The sequence below is a fragment of the Equus caballus genome, chromosome 22, assembly GCF_041296265.1.
Source record: "Equus caballus isolate H_3958 breed thoroughbred chromosome 22, TB-T2T, whole genome shotgun sequence".
Lineage (NCBI taxonomy): Eukaryota > Metazoa > Chordata > Mammalia > Perissodactyla > Equidae > Equus > Equus caballus.
This window is the reverse complement of record NC_091705.1, coordinates 20,977,706-21,001,055: the sequence shown is the minus strand read 5'-3', so window position 1 is coordinate 21,001,055 and position 23,350 is coordinate 20,977,706. Positions and strand designations below refer to the sequence as shown.

The 23,350-nt window shown below is 43.2% G+C and overlaps 1 protein-coding gene across 1 annotated transcript in view; it reads left to right on the top strand.

Moving 5' to 3' along the window:
• Positions 1-23,350, top strand: part of TMC2 (transmembrane channel like 2) — a 73,040-nt gene that overhangs the window by 5,251 nt on the left and 44,439 nt on the right. Inside the window, exons 3-4 of the mRNA XM_070247798.1 lie at positions 12,643-12,961; positions 15,779-15,931. Of these exons, the coding sequence (XP_070103899.1) occupies positions 12,643-12,961; positions 15,779-15,931 (472 nt within the window). The remainder of the gene's footprint in view (positions 1-12,642; positions 12,962-15,778; positions 15,932-23,350) is intronic.

Below are 23,350 nucleotides of genomic sequence, written 5' to 3'. Positions count from 1 at the left end.
CCATCACCTGTCTGATTTCATAAACCTCTCGGGAGATAAGGTTCTTATGGCCTTAGTGGCATTGCCTAAATCAGCGACTATTCTCTCAGTCATAGCATGTAAGAGTCACTCTACTATCCAGGCCTCTTGTAAAACATGAAGAGTCCTGAGGAGAGAAGAAATTCAGAATTCCCCTAGAGTAGTTAGGGTTTCAGTTCCTGAATCAGGGCCCAGTTTTAATCCTTATTCACTGGAATTATCTACTGATCTCTTTTTCCTAGAGGAGAAACCAATGGGCCAAAATGGACCCTGGGTGATGTCAGAGACAATCCTGAGAGTAGGTCTTAGCTTACCAAGGTAACAAGCTCCTGTCTGATTTGTGAGTAGTAGCTAATAGTCTTCTGTGCCAGATCCAGCACCAGTCTTTGGGGGTCAAACAGTGATATGGTTTTGGCCAAAATACTCCTATGGGTCCATCAAATAATGCTGTAACCTTTTAGCACCATTCATTAAGAATTATTTGGTGTCAGGCAGTGAATTTTGTAGTATCAAGATCATTAGGTGGGCCTGAAGCAAAAGAAATGTAATGTGTCTTGCTTGTAAGATTTGTGAAAGTGAGACAGTCTCCAAACATACACCACCTGTCCACTAATCCTCTTCCAAGTTCTATTTCAGTGAAAGGTCAGTTACAAAGACTAGCTGTCACAAAAGGTCCCCAAGTATTGTTTCAGGGAGGCAATGCCCTTCTAGGATGCCATGGGGGTTTTGGATCTCTGGCAACCCGGCCTACTGTAGAGTTTGCCATCTAGAAAGTCACCCAGTTTTGAGTCCAGTTACCCAGGAAGCCAACTGATTTCTTACAAGGACCAAAGGAAACTGGGTGGTTCCCAAGGGAATGTGCACTTTAGCCAGTTCATGGGTGAATTGTAGCTGGTTATTAGAGGTATACCAAAGAGTGATTAAGGACGCAAATAGCAATATTAGAAATAGGGGCTTATAAGTAACACAGTTAAAAGTAGCCTTAAGTTAGTGAGAGGAAAGAAGAAAGGTAAAAGACTAGAAAACAGAAGAATACAAGATTTAAGATGACAGTCTGTGGTCTTGTTCCATGGATCTTGGGCACAGCTGTCTACATCCAGAAGTTGTCTGCTTCAGGAGGGCTCCTAAGAACCCTCCGCCTGAGGTCACCAGTTGAGACCATCTTTCAGTAATTTGAGGATGGTTTGTCTCCTTAGTTGAAGAACATAAATCCAAGAACCAACCCCTTATGAGTTTCACTACTGTGCTAGTTGTTATCAGTACCCAACAGAGTCCTTCCAGTTGGAGTTCTGAGGCAGTCCTTTGTTGAAGACAAAAACTGGCCTACAGCTTTGGAGTGAAAAAAAAAGTATCTGTAGGTGACAGAGACTTAAAATGACTCTGGTTAACTTATTACTGATAACTTTCAAACGTGAAATATTTCGGGGCCAGCCCCATGGCCGAGTGGTTAAGTTTGCACGCTGCAGCGGCCCAGGGTGTCGCCAATTTGATCGTAGGAGCAGACCTAGCACCGCTCATCAAGCCATACTGAGGTGGCGTCCCACATAGCAGAGCCAGAAGGACCCACAGCTAGAATATGCAACTATGTCCTGGGGGCCTTTGGGGAGAAGAAGAAGAAGAGATAAAAAACAGATTGGCAACAGATGTTAGCTCAGGTGCAAATCTTTAAAAAAAAAAAAATGAAAGGTTTAATGTAACTGACTAATTTAGTAGATAAGCTATGATTAAAAAATATTTTTTAAAGTGAAATATTTTGTCGCAATAATGAAACTGACAAAGAAATTTGGTCATTCCTGTAGCCTGCAAAACAAACTTGATAAAAGTAATCTAAAAGCTTTGGACAAAATGTCTGTAATGATTCAGCATGTTTTACATCCAATTTATAAAGATGGTTAAACATAATCTTTACAGAGAAAATACCTTGAGGTATAACATACAATTAGATAAAGACATATACATAACATACCAAGAATATACCAAGCATATAAGAAAAATATATCAAGAATACCAAGTAAAGAGATTTAGTAAGTCTGGAGTTGGTCCTAAGCGTATGTATTTTGATAAAACTCCATAGGTAAGTCTGATGTGCATCTCCAAATGAAAAGCACGGCCCTAAAAGATGCAAGATTCAAATTTTAAAAGACTGTCACCAAATAAGCATTTTATAAATGGTAACTGATTATACTCTTACCTAACATAAGAAAACCGCCATCAGGACTCTGAAAAATAGAAATAGATGACGGACAGCAAGGGCATTGACAAATCTGTAGGAACTGCCCGTAGGGCATACGATTGCTGAAATGTTGTAATATTTGACCTATACAAGTTTAACTTGGAAAACGCTAAGGAATCTCTTCTGATTTGATGACTTTTCCCATGAAACTTTAACAGTAACATATCAGATAATCCTAATTGTTTCTGGCACCTGTCTTTTTTATAAGGTAGAAGAACAAGGCTTTGTGAATTTACCAGGGGCCCTCTGGGAAATCTCAAAGATAGTTTTAGATACATAAGATACTCTGAAAGTTACTATGCTTCATTTCACGCTTAGGAGTCAATCTTAGAAACAAAAAAATTCAAAAGTTGTCAGCTTTGAACACTTAGGATAGGATCATGGGTGCCTTAGAAACAATATTTGGCTACTCATTTGAAAGTGACAACAGGGCCGGCCCAGTGGCACGGCGGTTAAGTTCACATGTTCCACTTTGGGGACCTAGAGTTCGCCGGTTCAGATCCCAGGTGCAGACATGGCACCATTTGTCAAGCCATGCTGTGGTAGGCATCCCAGATAAAGTAGAGGAAGATGGGCACAGATGTTAGCTCAGGGCTAATCTTCCTCAAAAAAATAAATAAATAAAATAAAAGTTAAAAAAAAAAGAAAGGGGCCGGCTCCGTGGCCGAGTGGTTAAGTTCACGCGCTACGCTGCAGCAGCCCAGGGTTCGGATCCTGGGCGCAGACATGGCACCGCTCATCAGGCCACGTTGAGGCGGCGTCCCACATCCCACAACTAGAAGGACCTGCAACTAAGATATACAACTGTGCACAGGGAAGGGTTTGGGGAGATAAAGCAGGAAAAAAAAAAAAAAGAAGATTGGCAACAGTTGTTAGCCCAGGTGCCAATCCTTAAAAAAAAAAAAAAAGGAAGATTGGCAACAGTTGTTAGCCCAGGTGCCAATCTTAAAAAAAAAAAAAAAGAAGAGAAAGTGACAGCAAAACATTTTAAAATAAGCATAGAAGGTGTTATGATTACCTACCAAGAACCTTAGCTCTTTCATAAATGAGAAAGCTTTGTTTTCTTAAATAATCAAGGCCATAAAGCCAACACAAAACACAGAAAATTATTGTGGGAAGACACAAAATCTTTGCTATGTAGGCAGATTATGGGTGGAGGGTGGGGAGACCTTATATATTGTAGGTGAAAACGACAGTAAACAATAAAAATAAACAGAAACAAGAGCATCAAAACTGAGCAGATTTTAGGACTTTAACACATTTCATAGCTTTTCAGCCTCATTATTTGCACACCTATAATCCTTCGCCAATAAAATTCCCTTTCCATGAACCTTCCGCTATTTTCTATTTCCGTTCAGGTTTGGTCCTTCACCGCTCTCCTTACTCTGCAAAAACCAGTCATTTCACTTTAGGACAAAGAGCTTTTCCTTTAACATGAACACATTTCTTTATTTTGCATGCAAAATTGTACCTGTCTGTCAAGATTGATCACAGTAGAGTCTCATTTAATTAAAACTTTTAACCAAAGGAACTTCTATTTCACAGAATAAACTGCGAGGATGGACAATTTCAGCTGTCACACATCAGCATTTTAGACTAGCAGAATTTATGAATACACATAACACAATACAAACGCACACATCCCATACACAATATCCACAAAATAACTCACTGGGATTGTGATTGGGGCTGCATTAAATCTATAGATGAAGTTGGGAAGATTTGACATCTTAGTAATATTATCTTCCTATCCATGGACATGGAATCTCTCTCCATTTATTTAAATCTTGGATTTCTCTCATCAGAGTTTTGTAGTTTCCCTTGGATCACTCATACATATTTTGTTAAATTTATACTTAAGTATTTTGGGTTTTGTTACCAAGGAAAATGTTTTGTTTTTAATTTCAATTTCTAATTGCTCATTGCTGGTATACAGGACTTTTACACGTTAACCTTGTTTTCTCCAATTCCTGTAATTGCTTATTAGTTCTAGGGGGATTTTTGTTGATTCTTGGAGAGTTTTCTACATAGATAATGATATTGTCTGTGAACAGACAGTTTTATTTCTTCCTTCCCAATCAGAATACCTTTTCTCTTTTTGTCTTGTCTTATTGCATTAACTCGGACTTCTAGTACAATGTTGAACAGATAAGAGGGGACGTGAGAGGGGACGTCCTTTTCTTGTTCCCACTCTTAGTGGGAAAGAAAATAGTTTCTCAACATTAAGTATGATGTTAGCTGTAGGGTTTTTTGTAGAAATTCTTAATCAGGTTGAGGAAGTTCCCCTGTATTCCTAGTTTGCTGAGAGTTTTTTTCTGTTTTTGTTTTCATTTTTAAAGATTTTATTTTTTCCTTTTTCTCCCCAAAGCCCCCTGGTACATAGTTGTATATTCTTCGTTGTGGGTCCTTCTAGTTGTGGCATGTGGGACGCCGCCTCAGCGTGGTTTGATGAGCAGTGCCATGTCCGCGCCCAGGATTCGAACCAATGCAACACTGGGCCGCCTGCAGCGGAGCACACAAACTTAACCACTCGGCCACAGGGCCAGCCCTCTGCTGAGAGTTTTTATCATGAACGGATGTTCCATTTTTTCAAACTCTTTTTCTGCAGCTAGTGATGTGATCACATGATTCTCTTCATTATCATGTTAATATGACAGATTATATTAATTGATTTTCTAATGTTGAATGAGTCTTGCATACCTGGAATAAATTCCACTTGGTTGTGGTGTATAATTCTTTTTATATGTTTTTGGATTCGATTTCCTTATATTTTATTGAGGATTTTTGCATGTATGTTCATGAGAGATATTGGTCTGTAATTTTCCTCTTATGAAATGTTTTTGTCTGGTTTTGGTATTGGGGGAATGCAAGCTTCCTAAAATGAATTAGAAAGTATTCCTTCTGCTTCTATTCTGGAACATATTGTAGAGAAATTGTATCACTTCTTCTTTAAACATTTAAACAAACGATTCATTAAAAATAATTCACTGGTGAAACCATCCAGGACTGGTGCTATCTATTTTGGAATGTTATTAATTGTTGATCCAATATCTTAAATAGATGCAGGTCTATTCAGATTAACTATTTCTCCTTGTGTGAGTTTTGGTAGATTGTGTCTTTATAAGAATTTGTTTCATCCAAGCTATCAAATTTATAATCATCAAGTTGTTCATAATATTCCTTATTATCCTTTTATGTCCATGTGATCTATAGTGATGACCCCTCTTTCTTTTCTGATATTAGTAATTTGTGCCTTCTTGCTTTTTTCTTGGTTAGCCTGGCTAGAGGTTTATCAATATAATTAATCTTTTCAATGAACTAGGTTTTGGTTTCACATTTTTTCCTTTATTTTCCTGTTTTCAGTTTCACGGATCTCTACTCTAATTTTTATTTTTATTTTCTTCTGCTTACTTTGGATTTAATTTGTTCTTCTCTTCTAGTTTCCTAAGGTGCTTAGATTGTTAAATTTGTCTGTCTTCTTTTCTAATGGATGCATTCAATGCTATAAATTTATCTCTAAGCACTACTTTTGCTGCATCCCACAAATTTTGATAAGTTCTATTTTCATTTAAATTTAGTTCAAAGTACTTTTTAGTTTCTTTTGAAACTTCTTCTTTGCCCATATGTTATGTAAAAGTGTGTTGTTTCATCTCCAAATATTTTGGTGTTTTCCAGCTGTCTTTCGGTTTAACTTCTAGTTTAATTGCATTGTGATCTGAGAGCCTAATTTGTATGATTTCTATTTTTTAAAATTTGTTAACATATGTTTTATGGGCCAGAATGTAGTCTATCTTGGTGAATGTTCCAAATGAACTCAAGAAGAATGTGTATCCTGCTGTTGTTGGATGAAGTGTTCTATAAATGTCAATTAGATCCAGTTGATTGATGGTGCTGTTCAGTTCAGTTATGTCCTTCTTTATTTTCTGCCTGCTGGATCTGTCAGTTACTGATAGAGGGATGTTGGAGTCTCCAGCTGTAATAATGGATTTTTCTGTTTCTCCTTGCAGTTCTATCAGTTTTTGCCTCACGTATTTTGGTGCTTTATTGTTGGGTGCATACACACGAAGGATTGTTTTGTCTTCTTGGGGAACTGAACTCTTTAACATTATGTAATTCCCTGCTTTATCCCTGGTAATTTTCCTTGCTCTGAAATCTGCTTTGTCTGAAATTAGTACAGGTACTCTAGCTTCGTTTTGGTTAGTGTTAGCGTGGCATATTTTTTTTTCAATTCTTTACTTTTGATCTATGTGTGTCTTTATATTTTAAATGGATTTTTTGTAGACAACATAGTTGGGTGTTTTGGGGGGGTTTTTTGCAGGGAAGACTCAACCTGAGCTAACATCTGTTGCCAATCCTCTTCTTTTTTTTCCCTCTCCAAAGCCTCAGTACATGGTTGTATATCTTAGTTTTAAGTCCTTCTAGTTCTTCTATGTGAGCCACCACCACAGCATGGCAACTGACAGATGGGTGGTGTGGTTCCACACCTGGAAAGTGAACCCAGGCCACCAAAGTGGTGAGAGCATCAAACTTTAACCACTAGGCCACCAGGGCTGGCTCAGTTGGGTCTTTTTTTAATCCACTCTGACAGTCTCTGTCTTTCATTGGTGTATTTAAACCATTGATGTTTAAAGTGATTATCAATATAGTTGGATTAATATTTACCACATTTATTGCTGTTTTCTATTCATTGCCCTTGTTCTTTGTTTCTATTTTTGTCTTCCACTCTTCTCCTGTCTTTGTGGTTTTGGTTGAGCATTTTATATGATTCCAGTTTCTCTCCTCTTTTAGTATATCAATTATACTTCTTTTTTAACTTTTTTTTTTTAGTGGTTGCACTAGAGTTTGCAATATCCATTTACAACTAATCCAAGTCCACTTTCAAATTATACTATTCCACTTCATGGGTAGTGCAAGTACTTTATAACAGAGTATTCTCAATTCCTCCTTCCTGTCCCTTTGACATTGCTGTCATTCATTTCACTTATCCACAAGCCATAATCATCCAATATATCGTTGCTATTATTATTTTAAACAAACTCTTATCTGTTAGATCAGTTAAGAATAAGAAAGATAAAAGATTTTATATTTCCTTCATTTATTCCTTCTTGAATGCTTTCTTTCTTTATTCAGATCTAAGTTCTTGACCTACATCATTTTCCTTCTCTCTGAAGAACTTCACATTACTTACAAGACAAGCCGACTCAATTTTTGTTTGTCTGAGAAAGTCTTTATTTCTCTTCCATGTTTGAAGAATAATTTTGCTGGATACAGAGTTCTAGGTTATGGTTTTTCCTTTCACCACTTTAAATATTTCACTCCACTATCTCCTTGCTTGTGTGTTTTCTGAAGGGTAGTCTAATATAATTCTTATACTTGCTCTTCTATAGATAAAATGTTTCTTTCCTCTGGCTTCTTTCAAGATTTTCTCTGTCTTTGATTTTCTGCAGTTTGAATATGATATGTCTAGGTGGAGATTTTTGGCATTCATCCTGCTTGGTGTTCTCTGAGCTTCTTGAATCTGTGGTTTGGTGTCTGTCATTAATTTTAGAGGATTCTCAGCCATTATTACTTCAAATATTTCTTCTATTCCTTTCTCTCTGGTATTCCTATTGCATATATGTTACACATTTTCTAATTGTCCCACAATTCTTGGATATTCTGCTCTAGCTTTTCCATTCTTTTTTTTTCTTTGCTTTTCAGTTTGGGAAGTTCCACTGACATATCTTCTGCTCTCCTGACTCTTTCCTTGACTATGATCAGTCTATTAATGAGCCCATCAAAGACGGTCTTCATTTCTTTTTACAATGTTTTCAGTTTCTAGGATTTCCTTTTGATTCTTTCAATTGAGAGTTTCAATCTCCCTGCTTACATTACCCACTTGTTCTTGCATGTTGTCCACTTTTTCCGTTACACCTGTTAGCATATTATTCATTGTTGCTTTAAAAGATTTTTTTTTAAGTTTTTATTTTTTTTCCTTTTTCTCCCCACAGCTCCCCGGTACATAGTTGTATATTCTTCATTGTGGGTCCTTCTAGTTGTGGCATGTGGGACGCTGCCTCAGCATGGTTTGATGAGCAGTGTCATGTCTGCGCCCAGGATTCAAACCAACAAAACACTGGGCCGCCTGCAGTGGAGCGCACGAACTTAACCACTGGGCCACAGGGTCAGCCCCTGTTGCTTTAAATTTTTGATATGGTAATTCCATATGACTCTGCTGTATCAGAGTCTGGTTTTGATACTTGTTCTTCAAACTGTGGTTTTCGCCTTTTAGTATCCCTTGTAATTTTTTGTTGAAACCCAACATGATGTGCTGGATAAAAGGAACTGGGGTAAATTGGCCTTTAGTGTGAGGTTTTGTTTATCTGGCTAGAAGTTAGGCTCTGTTTACTATTTGCTAGAGCTATAGGTGTCAGAGGATTCAATTTTCTTTAGTGTCCTTGTTCTTGTGTCCGCTGCTGTTTTTTAGTTTTCTTAGAAACTCTTTTTCTTAGAGCCTGAGCCTTGCAGTTCTTTTAGTTGTCATCTCTTTTTACTACACAGCAGCCCTATTGATGTGGTGGTTAAATATGGGGGCAGAGGAAGTGTTCTATAATCCTGTGATTAAGTTTCAGTCTTTCAGTGATCCTGTGCCTCTAGACTATGACATTTACAAGTGCTTTTTAGTGTTTTTCCCCCTTAGGAGAGATAGGAAGGCTAGCGGTGGCTGGAGTCGGGTGTTCCCCTTCCTCCAGGTTGGTTAGGCTGGTGAACTCCAGTCAGTTAGGCTCACTTTGGTAAAATAGTTTCCCTGAGGACAGGCCTTTGTTAAGGAGAACAGGACGCTCTGGGTTACTTTCCATATCTCAGAATGGTTACTGTCATCTGCTCCTGCTGGAAGCACCAGGGATTTTCCTCTAATCTCCACAGTCAGAACCTGGAAGGGCTCCTGAAGGTAAAACTCATGAAAGTGTAGGGTCCCCCTAAACTGGGCCTCCATAGGTTTTAACTCTTATGCTAGTCCACACTGAGCCTCCAGCAATTGCTTGGTTACAGTTTGTGTTCCTACCTGTATTAACCATGCCTTTTATTTTCTATATTCTGATGCTTTGGCATCTTGGGGCTCTGCTGGCCTTAAAGGGACTACCCCTCCTAGCTTTAGCTGACTCCTAGAGGTAGCAAACAACTCACCTGCAAGTGTGCCTTTCAGATGCAAACCAACCAACCCAGAGCTCATACCCCAACCACCTCCTTTATCAGGGTCTCACACTCTGGGCTTCTATCCCACCAGCCCTGATCACCCCAGGGCCAGGTCCCAGACAGCTAAGGACAGCCCGTATGCCCCAGAGCCACTGAAATTATTCAAACTAGTCAACCCTAACCCTCCTTAACCTGCTTCACCTGTTCCTTCCCTCAGAAACCACAATAAAGGCTCTTTCCCACATTTTCCCTCTCTCCTTCTGCCTCCTGACGGAACCTAGTGCTTCCCCATGTGTCTCTACATGGCGTGATGTGATATGCCTCCAGTTTCTAGGGATCTGTGAGTACAATAAACCTCTTCCTTCATGGCAGTCATTTCCATGTCTGAGTGTCTTACCTACCTGGTTAAAATAAGTCCTGAGTATCCCTTAAAACACTACCAGTCCTGGCTCCCAGGAAGGGCTTCTGCTCCAGGTAAGCTATGATTCTCTGCCTCGCCCTCCATTTTTTGGGACAGTAGCTTGCCCTATGAACTCAGTTCTCTAATGGATCTAAGATGAGTGGGTTTTTGGGTGTTTTTTCAGCTCCTTCCTTGTTGTCAGGATGGGGGTGATGACTTCCAGGCTCTGTGCTAGCCTGGGACAGTCCTAGTTTTAAAATGGTAAGTCCCATGTCCTAAAAGCCCCCTTCCCCACACCCACTTGGTATCTACCCCTGCTCCACACCGACTCATTCCCTACCTACTAATTGCCTAACCTCCACCCCACATCCACTTGCTACCTCACCCTGCCTGATACCCACTCACTGTACATCCCCACACTCCATTTTCAGGTCTCAGCTTGGAAGTTTCTTCCTTTAGAATGCCTTCCTCAAGTCTGGGTGAAGTCCACCCCATGCTTCTTGGACCATAGACTAATCACACTCTCTCTCTTCCACTAACTCCAAATTTGATGAGGGAAAGAATCTCATCAGTCTCATTTATTGCTGTAGTCCTGTACCTGAACAATGTCTAGCAGATGATCAATAAATGTTTTTGTACAGGTGAATGAGTTACTGAATAAACAGACATGTGTATATCCTTTGAGTTTTTGGCCAACTCAGTTAGCCAAGCAGGTAAGCACCTTGTCCATTTGAATATGCTACCAATATCCTAGTTTGAGATACAAGAAGAGAACTTTGGGTAGTTTCTCTCTGAACCTCAAAGCAAATTCCACTCACTAAATCCAACATGCTCCAGCTTACATCAGACTTGCACAGATCTTATCTCAGTTGGATTCCCTACCAACGCTTTGAGAAAGGTGCCTATAGATAGATTGGGTTCCCTGGAAGCAGAGCAGGAGATGGGGATTCTGTGCATGTGACTTATCAAGGGTGGTTCTAGGAGACAAGGAAGGAGGAAAACAGGACAGGGAAAGGGAAGGGGCTGAGCAAGCGTGTGTATTCAGCAGGAGTCTAGCCACGGCCTGATCCCACAGGGAGCTCTGGAGCATGAATGAACCATACACTTGCTCTGCCTTGAGTCAGGAGTGGACTTTTGTACCAGTTGGTAATTGGCTGTGGGCTGATTCAAGGAGAGGAGAGGGATGTAAACTAGGAAGTTCCCAAGAAGATGGTTCCCATCAACCAAGGGCTCCCTAGAGAAGGGAGAAGCTGTGAGCTGTTAGAGCCAGCATGCACAGTAGCTATGGGATGATGCAGTGGCCAGGTAATGGGGATCTGGGACCGCCAACAGCACATACTGAGTACCCAAGAGGAAGCTGACTCAGAGAGAACAAGCAACCTGCCCAGAGTTACCCAGGTAATAACCAGCAGAACAAGGCTTCAGGCCCAGACATCCAGACTCTGAATCCCCTGCTCGGTCTGCCCAAATTCCTCCACACCAGCCATCAACCGGTTTTGGTTACTGTTTCACAGGGCGGCTTGCTCCTCAGAATTGAAGCTCAAGGGTCAGGGAAGCAGAGAGGAAAGCTCCCTGTGGCCGCTACATCATATGCACAACCTTGGAAGGAGGCCAGATAAGGAGTAGGATAGAGGCGAAAATGTGAGAACCTGGGACTCTGTGGCCTGGACTTCGTCACTGACTGGAATGCTGCTGGGAATGGTGGGGGCCCAACTCCACCCTGCTCTGCCCAGAGTTTGGGTTCTCGCAATGCTCTTGGGGAACTCTGCCTGGTCATGGCAGAAAAGCCTGGCCGCCGCAGGGCGGGGGAGCGAGGATATGGACTTGCGACGGTGAGAACAAGTGTTCTAGAGCCAGATCAGGTTCCAGGCAATGCCCACTCGGACACAGGGCCTCAGAGAGCAAAAGTGGCAAGCAGGCTGGAGACGGGAGGGGAAAAGGCCTTTGTTGGGTACCTCCCATGGGCCAGATCCTGTACTCTTTTTAATTAACCCTCCCAACCATGTAGCCATATAGGGAGTAGGGGCTACAAGAGCCATTTTATAGATGAGGAAACTGAGCTGCAGAAAAGTTAAGTAGTTTATCTGTGGTCAAAGAGGTAAATGTTAGAGATGAGCTGAGACTCAAAGTGATTAAATGACTTTCTCAAAGATACCCAGCTAGTGAGTGGTGGAGAGGTTGGTTATTAACACCAGAATCTCATTATAATTTTTCCTGAATTTAATTTGTAAATGCCTATATGGATAGTTGTGCTTAAACCAGCTGTTGGGCAAACTGTTTGGAAAGTTCATACTGTAGAGTAGATTCTGCTCAACCAGGCCATTTGCCAATGCTATAAAGTCATGGTTTAAAAAAACACTCCGGCAGTGTTGAGAAACACAACCTGAACTGGTTCAGCTGCTCTCACCCTCCATGTCTTCCCTTATGCCGGGCAGGGGCACAGGAGGGGCAGCCTCTGGAGAGTGGAGCCAGCCGGGCCCTTCCTGTCTCAGTGGTCCAGCCTTACCAAAAAGAGGCCCATGCTTGGCCTTGGCCCTGGGGATCAGGAGATGACTCAGTTCTGACCCCAAGAAACTGAGCATGTGAAAGGAGGAAAGGCACATGCCTAGATCTCTACTCCGCAGAGTGTGGGAGTGCCAGCCCATCAGAGGAGGGAGACATTAATTCTCATCCCAGACCAGAGGCTCCAAAAGAGGTGGCCTTTGGAACCAAGAAGCTCCAGGAGGCATCTTGGGCATCGGATTTCTCACAGCTGGGGGCACTTTCCTGGGGTCCAGGCAGTGAGGCCAGAACTGTCCATTTCTTTCTCCTGCAGGTGACAGGTCTGGGAGGAGACCCTCGAGGAAGCAGGCTCCCAAAGCCCAGGGTGCGCCAGGCAAGCGTGGAGCACCTCCCGGCAGGAAGGAGCGGGCTGGTGGAAGCCCAAGGCCGGGGTCCCCACGGAGTAAGCAGGCCGAGCGCAGGAGACCCCGAGAGGAGCTGAGGAAACCTGAGCGAAGCACGGCAGAGAGGACCTCCAAGGGGAGGAGGAAGAGTGATGGGAGGACTTCCTTCAAGGAGCAGAGGGCACCCCCAAAGAAGGAAAAGGAGACGCCGAGGAAGGAGGAGATGTGGAAGCCGCTGAAGAAACACAGGTGTGCTGTGACTCTGATTCAGGCGCGTTTTCAATCCTTGCTTTCCCTCTCCTGCTGGCCCTTCTGTCTCCCCTGATGAGGGGCAGATGTCCCCTCCCATGCGAATAGGCTGCCCTGCTCTCTCCTCCTCTTCCCTTTGTCCCTGCCTTTGCCACTGCCTGGCTCTCTGCGGGGGAGTTGGGGGCCAAACTAGGAGGAGGATCAAGGCCATCATGAGTGGAGTGGCCACTAGGCATGCTCGGCTCAGCACCTCGTGTCAGATGGTGCAAGTGGAAGCTCTGAGTGGGGAGGTGACATCGCAACAGGCGAGACAAGATCCCAAGTCTCCTGAATTTCAGCTGGTGATTCACCACAGCTCTTGAAGAGGAGCTGAGAGAAATGAGCAAAATTGGACGCAGGAATCACTGTAGGGCTCAGGCACACCATTTTTCCAATCTGGACCTGGGTTGTCATCTGTGAAATGGGGCATTGATCCAGAAGGCCTTCCAGGGTTCCGCCAGCTCTGAAATTCTAGAATCTGGGGCTTTGATTTCTTTGTCTTATTTCCTTTGTTCCGTTAGCACTAGCACGCGTGGGGCAGTGGACAGAGCTGGCTTATGGAATCAGCAAGTCAGGATTCTAGTTCCATGTTTTGCTACCAATTTTGATGGGACATCTCCCTCTCTTTGCCTCCCTTTTTTGCTTCACTCTCTTCCCGGAACGTTTAAGAATCCCTGTTGATAAAGGCTGGGGAGGCTTTTGAAACAGTTGGAGGTATTGGGATGATGGCAAAAAGCTGCTGCTACCTCCCACCGGGTTCTAACAAATTTTACTTCTCCACCTTTACAGAGAGGGAACTGAGGCCCTCAAAAGGGGCCACTGATTTCTTCTGTCACCCGTGCCAGCCATCTCTGGCGTGATTAGGTCTCTTGTCCAGTCTGGTTGTCCCTGGACGTAAGCTAAAGGGGTAAAAGATGCATGGTGCCTTTAGCAACTTAAAGAGAACTTGACTGTATTGCTGATGGGCCCTGGAGTGTCCTGAACTTTAGAGGGAGGCTGCAGCATCCTAAACGGACTACAGGTGTCTGGATGGAAGGTGCAAAGTGAGGAATACAGACAAGCACTCATTCATGCCATTTTCAGCTGAATGCCTTGGCAGGACATAGAGAGATGAAAAGACTCAGTCCTGTCCCCCAGATGCTGACAGTCTAGCAGGGGAATAAGCATGGCGATCAGTCATCATAAGACAGGACAGAAAGCAGTATGTATATGAAAAGGATCTGATGAAGCACTGTATTGTGGGGCACTGGGGCCTCAGAGTTCCTCCATGGAGAAGGGAAGCATGTCAATAAGGCTTTGAAGCATAGGTGGAATTTGAACAAGCAATGACTGAATGCACCCCCAGACTGAGGGAACAGCCTAGGCAGAGACCCAAAGGCAGATGTCGTGGGGTGCATATGAGATGTGGCAAAAAATCCCCCTGCTCTAGGCTTGCCAGCGTTCAAGGGCTGGGGCCCCTCCTCTCCACTCCATTCTCCTATGAATCTCCTTGCTCTTCAGGAGTTCACCAAAGCTAAAACTCACGGAGGCTGCTGCAAACTGCTCTGTAAAATCTGCAGTAACCCAAGCCCACATCCTGTTGTTTCCATTTATGAAGCTGGCTAAGAAGGCAGCCCAGGAAGAACCCTTCTCCAGCCCCTCCCTCACCTCCCACCCCCCATCCCCACTCCCCTGTCAGCTGCTGTCTTGCTCAGCTGAGAGTCACTATTTTGATGAATGAAGGAGGCTGTGAGAAGTGCACACAAGAACTTGAATTTTGTGGCCGCTGAGCACATAGTTTTGTCTGTGAGGTGGTGAGGGTCATCACACGGCAGGGTTTCCAGCCGGAAGTTCTCTAGAGCTGCGCTGTCCAGTGCCATAGCCACTAGCCAAATGTTGGGCACTTGAAACGTGGCTGGCGTGACTGAGGAACTGAATTTCTGATTCAATTTAATTTCAGTTCAGTGTGAATACTACTGAGTTGACACAAGAGTTAGTGAATTTACTTAACTTGCACAGATAGATGTAGTTTTGAAATTGATTTAACTTTGAAGCCAAAGCATTTCTTCTAAAAAAAAAAAAAAAGACTAATTTTATCAGTGCAGATGCCAATGTCAAAGGAAAATGATATTCTGCTACTTGATTCATTTATTGGGAAACTTTTAAGTATATCTATAACAATTTGGGTATGTAAATCTACTTTTTCAACTATAAATTGTTTGAAATCCAAATACAGATCAAATGTGTTAGGAAAATTTAGTGTCTGAATTGACATGCACAATGAGTGTAGGACGAACACCGGATTTTGAAGACAGTACAGAAAGAATGTAAAATGTCTCATCAATAATTTTTATGTTGATTACATGTTGAAATTATAATTTTTTAATATTGGATTAAATGAAATGCATTATTAAAATTAATTCTGCTCGTTTGATTTTACCATTTTAACGTGGCTTGTAGAAAATTTAAAATTACAATAAGCGGCTTGCATTATATTTCTGTTGGGCAGCAATGCACTAGAGTGTGGTGTATGGGGAGGACTCAGGGAAATTAAATTTGGGGAGGCAGTCCTCCCGCTGCCTTAGGCCACAGGACAGATTTGTGGCCTTTTCTGACAGGTGGTGGGAGTCGCTGAGGGCTAATGAGCAAGGGCAGGCCTGTGAGGGGTGGTTGGAGCTGTGGGCGTCGGGGAGCACAGCCCACCTGTCTTGCCCATGGGCTCTTCTGCATTCCACAGAGTACCTGAGGACAGTCTCTTCCCTTTCACTCTCCTCTACTCCACTCTGGCCCTGCCTCCAGATCGTCCTCCTTGGCCTCCAGCACCTCTGTTGGGGAGTCTTTGTCTGAGGAGGAGCTGGCCCAGATCCTGGAGCAGGTGGAAGACAAGAAGAAGCTCATTGCCACCATGCGGAACAAGCCCTGGCCCATGGCAAAGAAGCTGACCGAGCTCAGGTGAGCAGGTGGTGGCCGGTCAGGGCCTCTTGACGTCCAAAAGGCTCCGCTCCTTCTGATGGGCGTGGGAGTCCCTTCTTCCTCTCCGCCCCAAGACATTCACCCTCCCACTCTGCTTTGGTCCCCCTCTGTCCCCAGCAAAAGCACAGTGCCTGGGGGGCTGCTGTGGGCCAGCACCCAGCAGGGTCCAGCAGGAGAGACGGAGGATCATGGCACTGCCACCTACGCCCAACCCTTCCACTGCCTGACGGCCCTTCTGTCCCATGCCCCCATCTCATCTGGTGGCTTCTGTGCCTCCCTTACAACCCAACACAGACATGCCTTTCAACAGGTACAGACCTCTCTTGTGTTCTTTCAGCAACAGAGTCTCTCCCACTTGGAGCATGGAGAGCAGGAAGACACGGTCTGTCTCAGCTACTCTCCTGTCCCAAATGCCTAACATGTGTCAAGTTTGCATTGATGCTCTGTGAGTGTTGTTCTGGCCTCATACCCATGCCCTTCACTCCTATTTTCCACTCAGCTGCTTCTCTGGTTTCCGTATGAAAGGCTGGCACAACAAGCATTTTATGATTCTTGAGTCTCTGCTGCAGTTTTGAGATTAAGGCAGGAGTCACATTGCTTAACTTCTGGTTTTCTATGAAAAAATTCTCATCCAACCTTACCATTTTCCCCCAAGTCCTCCTGGGTTTTTCTTTTTTTTTCTTGAAGATTGGCAATGGAGCTACCAACTGATGCCAATCTTTTTCTTCTTCTTCTCCCCAAAGCCCCCCAATACATAGTTGCATATTGCATATTCTAGTTGTAGGTCCCTCTGGTTCTGCTACATGGGATGCCACCTCAGCATGGCCTGATGAGCGATGCCATGTCCGCGCCCAGGATCCGAACTGGTAAAACCCTGGGCCACTGCAGCAGAGCGCACGAACTTAACCACTCGGCCACAGGCCGGCCCCCTCCTGGGTTTTTCTGCCACAAGGCTGGGGGTCACTCCCGTTCCCTTTCCCTCTCTATAAAGTCATTTTCTCTGGCTCCTCTCACACCTGAGTTTCCTCATTACTCAAATCAAAGCCTCCCCCTTTATTACGTAGAACAATTTGGCAGCCCATGACATGTTCAGCCTCACTGTTTGCACCGAAGAAGCATAGCGGGAACGCTGGCTGCACAAACACAGTGCAGACCTTGACGAGGTTCTGGTAATAGAGCTTACTCCACATCCCGGCAAATTATTACATTGTCTCCCATGCAGGGCAGGAAGAAATGATGATCCAGGCCAACGATGACCAACAACTTTCTGGGATGATGGAAATGCTCTAAATCTGCACTATCTAATGCAATAGCCACTGGGCATACGTGGCTAGTGAGTTCTTGAGAAGTAGTTGGTGTGACTGAGAAACTGAATTTTTCGTTTTAATTTATTTAGATTTAAATCGTCACATGTGGCGGTGGCTACAGTCTAGGCGGTAGATATAGCTTCAGGCAGTGGCTATCTTCCTTCCCAACTCCTTTTTTCTGAGTCTCTTCTCTCTGCTCCCTCAAGGACAGGTTCTTCCTCCTTCCATCTGTCACTCTAAGAGAACCTCACCCTCACTCAAGTGTCGCCTGAACACATCTTTTATTAACGGTGGAAAAAGAGCAACGTTGATGCTTGTGAAAATGAGATCTCCAGCTGGCGGGAAGTCTCAGGGACCATAAAATCCTTGGCTGCTGTTCAGCTGCCCAGAGGAGAAGTCTGACATCCCCTCCAGCCCGAGGGGCAGAGCTCCTGGTCTTGGTACGAGTGGGAAGTGGCTAAGGCCTGAGAAGCTGAAAAGACTCATGTCTCTCTCACTGGGGCGGGTCTCCCGGGAAAACAGTGGTCTCCTCCCTCCAGACCTCTCTCCTTCCTCTTCGCTCTCTAGGCGCCTCATGCCACACTCAAGTCTAAGGCTCTCCAGCCTCTGGGTGTCCACTCCAGCCAGTGCCTCTGCCTAGAAGATCTCTGCTTTCTGCTAGCCAACTTGGCTAATTCCTACACACCCTGTAAGACTCGAGCCCAGTGTCCGCTCTGCAGGGAAGTCCCCATTACCCTCCCTGCATTCAGGCTGAGTTATTTACTGCCCCTCTGATCCCTGAGGCACTGTCCCCTCACTTGACTGGATGCTCTTGTTTGCAGAGCTGTGCCATATTCATCTTTTAGTATTCTTTCTTTTTTATATATAGACATTTACTGAGCGTTCCGTATGTGCCAGGCACTATTCTGAGTGCTGTATGTGTAATTCATTTAATCCTCATAGCCACCCTGTGATATAGGTACTGTTATTATTGTTCCCATTTTACCCATCAACAAACTGAGGCACAGAGCAATTGAGTAATTTGCCCAAAGTCACACAGTGAGTTAAGTGGCGTCACCTGCATTTGAACTCAGGAATTTCTGGCTCCAGAACTTACACTCTTAATGTGATCACCTCCCTACATTTACTAGAATTCTAAAATGCACCCCTTAGGCTCCCGTATGATTTCCTCTTCTGGCAATAAAGTCTTCAACTGCATCCCCAGACTACACCCTCTTTCTTCAGAAGTAATGCTTTGGGGACCCCAGTCTCTGGCCCAGTCAGGCAGCTGGCAGACCTGGGCATAGTTGTTGTAGACAAACTAAGAAGGAAGGCAAGGCACAAAGAGCAACAGCAGTGAATGGGGCAAGCCTGTGTTCACACCTCACATCCGAGTGGCTTTGGATGGCCATTCAATCCTTCTCAGGCTGGTTTGCTTCCCTTAACCTCTCTGAGCCTCATATGCCTCATTTGTAGAATAGGAATAATAATATCTACCTCACAGAGTTGTTCTGACAAATTCAAAATATTTATATTAAGTGGCCAGCACATAATATGCAATTAATAAATGGTAGTTATTGTTATTATTCAAGCTTGAACATCTTTTGTGCCAGATACTGTGTTGAGCCCTGAGACATGAGGATGGGGAACAAAGATGCATCAGAGAAGACATTTATTAATGGACAGCATTAATAACGACACAAGGTAGGCTGTGATGTTGGCAAAAGAGCTTCCAGCACCCATGAGTCAGGGATGTTTGCTTTAATCATAGAATTAATTGGGTATATCTCTCAGCTTTGTCAGAAGGCTGATGTCTTAGAAAATTACCAAACTGATTGCTTTCTTCAGAGAGATATGAAGAATTCCACTTCCAGGAAGGTGGAGTAGACATACTTCTCTCCCTATTCTTCCCCCTAAGCACAAATACAACCCTGGATGTTATATGTAAAGCAAACATAAGAAGGCTCAGAAAGGTGGAGAGAAGAAAGCAGACTACCTAAGGACCTCAGGACCAAAGAAATGACAGGACGTTGAGTTCCAGGGTGTCTTTTTAGCCTTAAAAATCCCAAACTGGATACTGGAGAAGCTGCCCTTCCAGAAACGTTGACAGACACAGATAAAAAACGCATTGACAAAAGTCTGCTCTCTCTTGCCAAAGGACCTGGAAAGAGACATCCTGGCAAAACAGAAAACTCTTAGACGATAACAATGCTATTTCAACCAAACCCCACAAAGAAAAGAGCACCTCCACCTCCATCCCTGGCAGCAAAAGCCAAGTGGGAAAGCCTAGATTTCCTCCCATGCCAGGTTACAACAGGGTGCCCCCAAATCCCCCATCAGGTGTCAGAGAAGGCCAAGTGGGGAGCAGAGACTTTCATCCCCACAGGGCAGTAATGATCCCTCCCTATCCTCATGGTGTCCGTGGAGGCCACATGGGGAGTCTGGACTTTCACCATCACCTGGCAGTAACAAGGCATCCCTCCCCAGGATGATATGAGCAGAAGTCTGGTGGGGTGCCTGAGCTCCCATCCCTGCTCAGCAGTAACAAGAAGCTCCTACCTGGCCCCAGTGTCGAAGAAGGCCAAGTGAAGAACCTAGGTTTCCAGCTGGAAGTAACCAGGCAGTATCCCCCTTCACCTACTGGAGCAGGGTCAGAGGATGGCTGCTAGAGCACAAATTTAACTAAGATCCAGTCTTATAACATAATATCCCAAATGTCCAGGCTTCAGTCGAAAATCACTCTTCATACCAAGAACCAGGAAGATCTCAAACTAAATGATAAAAGACAATCAACAGATGCTAATACCAAGATGATATAGACATTAGAATTATCTGACAAAGATTTTAAAGAAGCTACCATAAAAATGCTTCAGTGAGCAATTATGAATGTGTGAAACAGAGGAAGAAATAGAAAGTCTCAGAAGAGATATAGAAGATATAAAAAAGAACAACTGGAAATTTTACAAGTAAAAAATACAGTAACTAAAATTAAAAACTCAGTGAATGAGCTCAACAGTAGAATGGAGATAACAGAGTAAAGAAATAGTGAAGTTGAAGATAGAACAAGAGAAATTACCCAATCTGAGCAATGGAGAGAAAATAGTCTGGGGAAAAAAAGTAAACAGAGACTCAGGGACATGTGGGACTATAATAAATAATCCAACATTAGTGTCTTCTCCAAATCCTGTGCCTTGGATATAAAGAGGAAAAAATGGAGTCCTAGAAGAAGAGATAAAAGAGGATGGGGCTGAAAAAGTCTTCGAAGAAACAAGGACTGAAAATTTCTCAAATTTGGCAAAACGTACAGATTCAAGAAGCTAAACAAACTCCAAACATGATAAACCCAAAGTAATCCATGTCCAGATACACCATAGTCAAACTTCTGAATACTAATAAGCAGTCAGAGAAACAATGCATTTCCTATAGGGGAAAAATAATTAGAAGGACAGCAAACTTCTCATCAGAAACCATGGAGGACAGAAGGAAGTGGCACAACAATTTTTTTTTTTAAGATTGGCACTTGAGCTAACAACTGTCGCCAATCTTCTTTTTTTTTTTTTTCTGCTTTTTCTCCCCAAATCCCCCCAGTACATGGTTCTATATTTTAGTTGTGGGTCCTTCTAGTGGTGGCATGTGGGACACAACCTCAACATAACCTGACGAGTGGTGCCATGTTTGCGCCCAGGATCTGAACCAGCGAAACCCTGGGCTGCCGAAGTGGAGCATGGGAAGTTAACCACTCAGCACGGGGCCGGCCCCCACAACAATTTTTCAAGTGCTAAATGAAAATAATTGCCAGTCCAGAATTTATATCCAGCAAAAATATCCTTTAAAAATAAAGCAGAAATCAAGACATTCTCAGATGAAGAAAAACTTTAAAAATTTGTCACCAATAGACCTACCCTAAAAGAATGACTAATTAAATAAAGTTTTCTAAACTGAAAGGAAGTGATAAAATAAGGAATCTTAGAACATTAGGAAGGAAGAATATGGTAAGAGCAAAAGTGTTGGAAAATATGGATTTTCCTTCTCCTCTTGGGTATTTAAAATTATGTTTAACAGTTGAAGAAAAATTATAACACCATCTAATATGGTTCTCAGTGAATGCAGAGGAAATATTCAAGGCAATTATAAACGGAGAGGGTAAAGGCACATAAAGGGAAGTAATGTTTCTACACTTTGATAAAATATCAGCACCAGTTGACTTTGATATATATACCCAAAACAACTGCTAAAAAGGCTTACAAAGAGAAGTTTGCTGTCATTTTATGCAAAAACATTATAGATAAGTCAAAACGGAATCCTAAAAAATGTTCAAGTAACCCAGAGGAAGGCAGGAAAAAGGAAAGCAGAAATGAAAAACAGAGAGAGCAAACAGAAAGCAAGAAATAAAATAGTAGGTTTAAACCTTAGTAGATCAGTAATTACATTAAATGTAAGTGGTCTAAATACACCAATTAAAAGACAAAGATTGGCAGAATGGATTTTAAAAATGATTTAAGTACATGAAGTCTATAAGAAACTCACTTTAAATATGATTATATATGTAGGTGGAGAGTAAAAAGACAGCCAAAAAATTATACTGTGCAAACATTAGCCAAAATACAGCAGTAGGAGAGGCTGTGTAAATATTAAAGTCAACTTCAGGGTAAAGAAAATTCCCAGGGATGGAGAGGAACATTACATGATAAACAACTCAATCCACCAAGAAGACATAACAATCTTAAATGTGTATGCACCGAAGAGGTCAGTGGTTTGGGTACTACTGTGTATTAGTTACGCAGTGCTGTATAGTAAATTACCCTAAAACTTAGTAGTTTAAAATAATAATAAACATTCATTATCATCTATGGGTCAGAAATTCGGAAGCAGCTTAGCTGGGCAGTTCTGACTTGGAGTCTCTCATAAGGTTGAGTCAAGGCGTTGGCCAGGACTGCAGAAGGTCTGACTGGGGCTGGTGAATCGCTTTCAAGGTGGCTCACTCACATGGATGACAAATTGGCTCTGGTTGTTAGAAGGAGCCTCAGTTTTTCTCTCCATATGGGCCTCTCCATAGGCTGCTTGAGTGTCTTCATGACACGGCAGCTAGCTTTCCCCAGAGGAGGAGGAATTCAAGGAGAAAGTCACAATACCCTTTATGTCCTAGTCTCAGAAGTCATAAACTGTTGCTTCTACCACCTTCTATTCATTGACAGCAAGTTACTAAGTCTAGCCCACATTCAAGGGGAGGAGAATTAAGTTCTACATTTTAAAATGAGGAATGTCAAATAATTTGCTGGCATATTTTAAAACCACCACATGTGGGAAGCCAGGCATTCTTGGCTAGCCTCAACTGTCCTCAGATTGATACGGTGAGGTCTTTAGAGCAGATGCCTCTACCTGGCTGATCTGAATTTCCACTTAGAATGGGCTCAGCATCTGGTTGATCCTTGTCTCCACAGCTAAAAATGCAAATTGCTTGGGGACAAAGAGAGACACCAAACCGGCATGACCTAGACCACCTTTGACCTCTGGCCACCTCCAACCTCTAGCCACCTCCTTTTGGCCACCTGTGTTCCCTACTTACATTGAGATGTATTCAATATTTCAGCCTGGCTCATACACTCTCCCAACATTCTGCATGGGACAGCAAACCTCTGTCATCAAACACAGGCTGTCCTGTGTCTATTTTTACCTCTGCATCTCAAAATTAAGTATAATTTTGAATCTGATCTCCTTCACTAGGGGAGGAGTTTGGGAGGTACATCATCTGAGAGAGACCTTGGGTCAACTTTAGAGTGTTCCCATTTGGAAGTCCAAGTTACCGAGCCCCCTGTCCAGGCACCTGGGCGAGCAGAAGTTTCCTCCCATCAGCCTCTGGGCTAGCAAAGAATCTCATCAGCTTCCCACTCCAGGAGCTGCAGTTTCCTCAGAAGGGTAAAGGGTGACTGCCCGCGAAATGAAATTGCTGGCCTCACAGTGCATGCAATCACACATTCAATTCTCATAATACTATCCCCATTTTTAGGTGAACACTCTGAGAGGCACAGAGTCCTGCCTGGTTCTCTCTGGCACAAAAAGCCGCACAATGTGCCTCTCTCGCTCCCAACAGTAACCACTGGCCACCTTGACC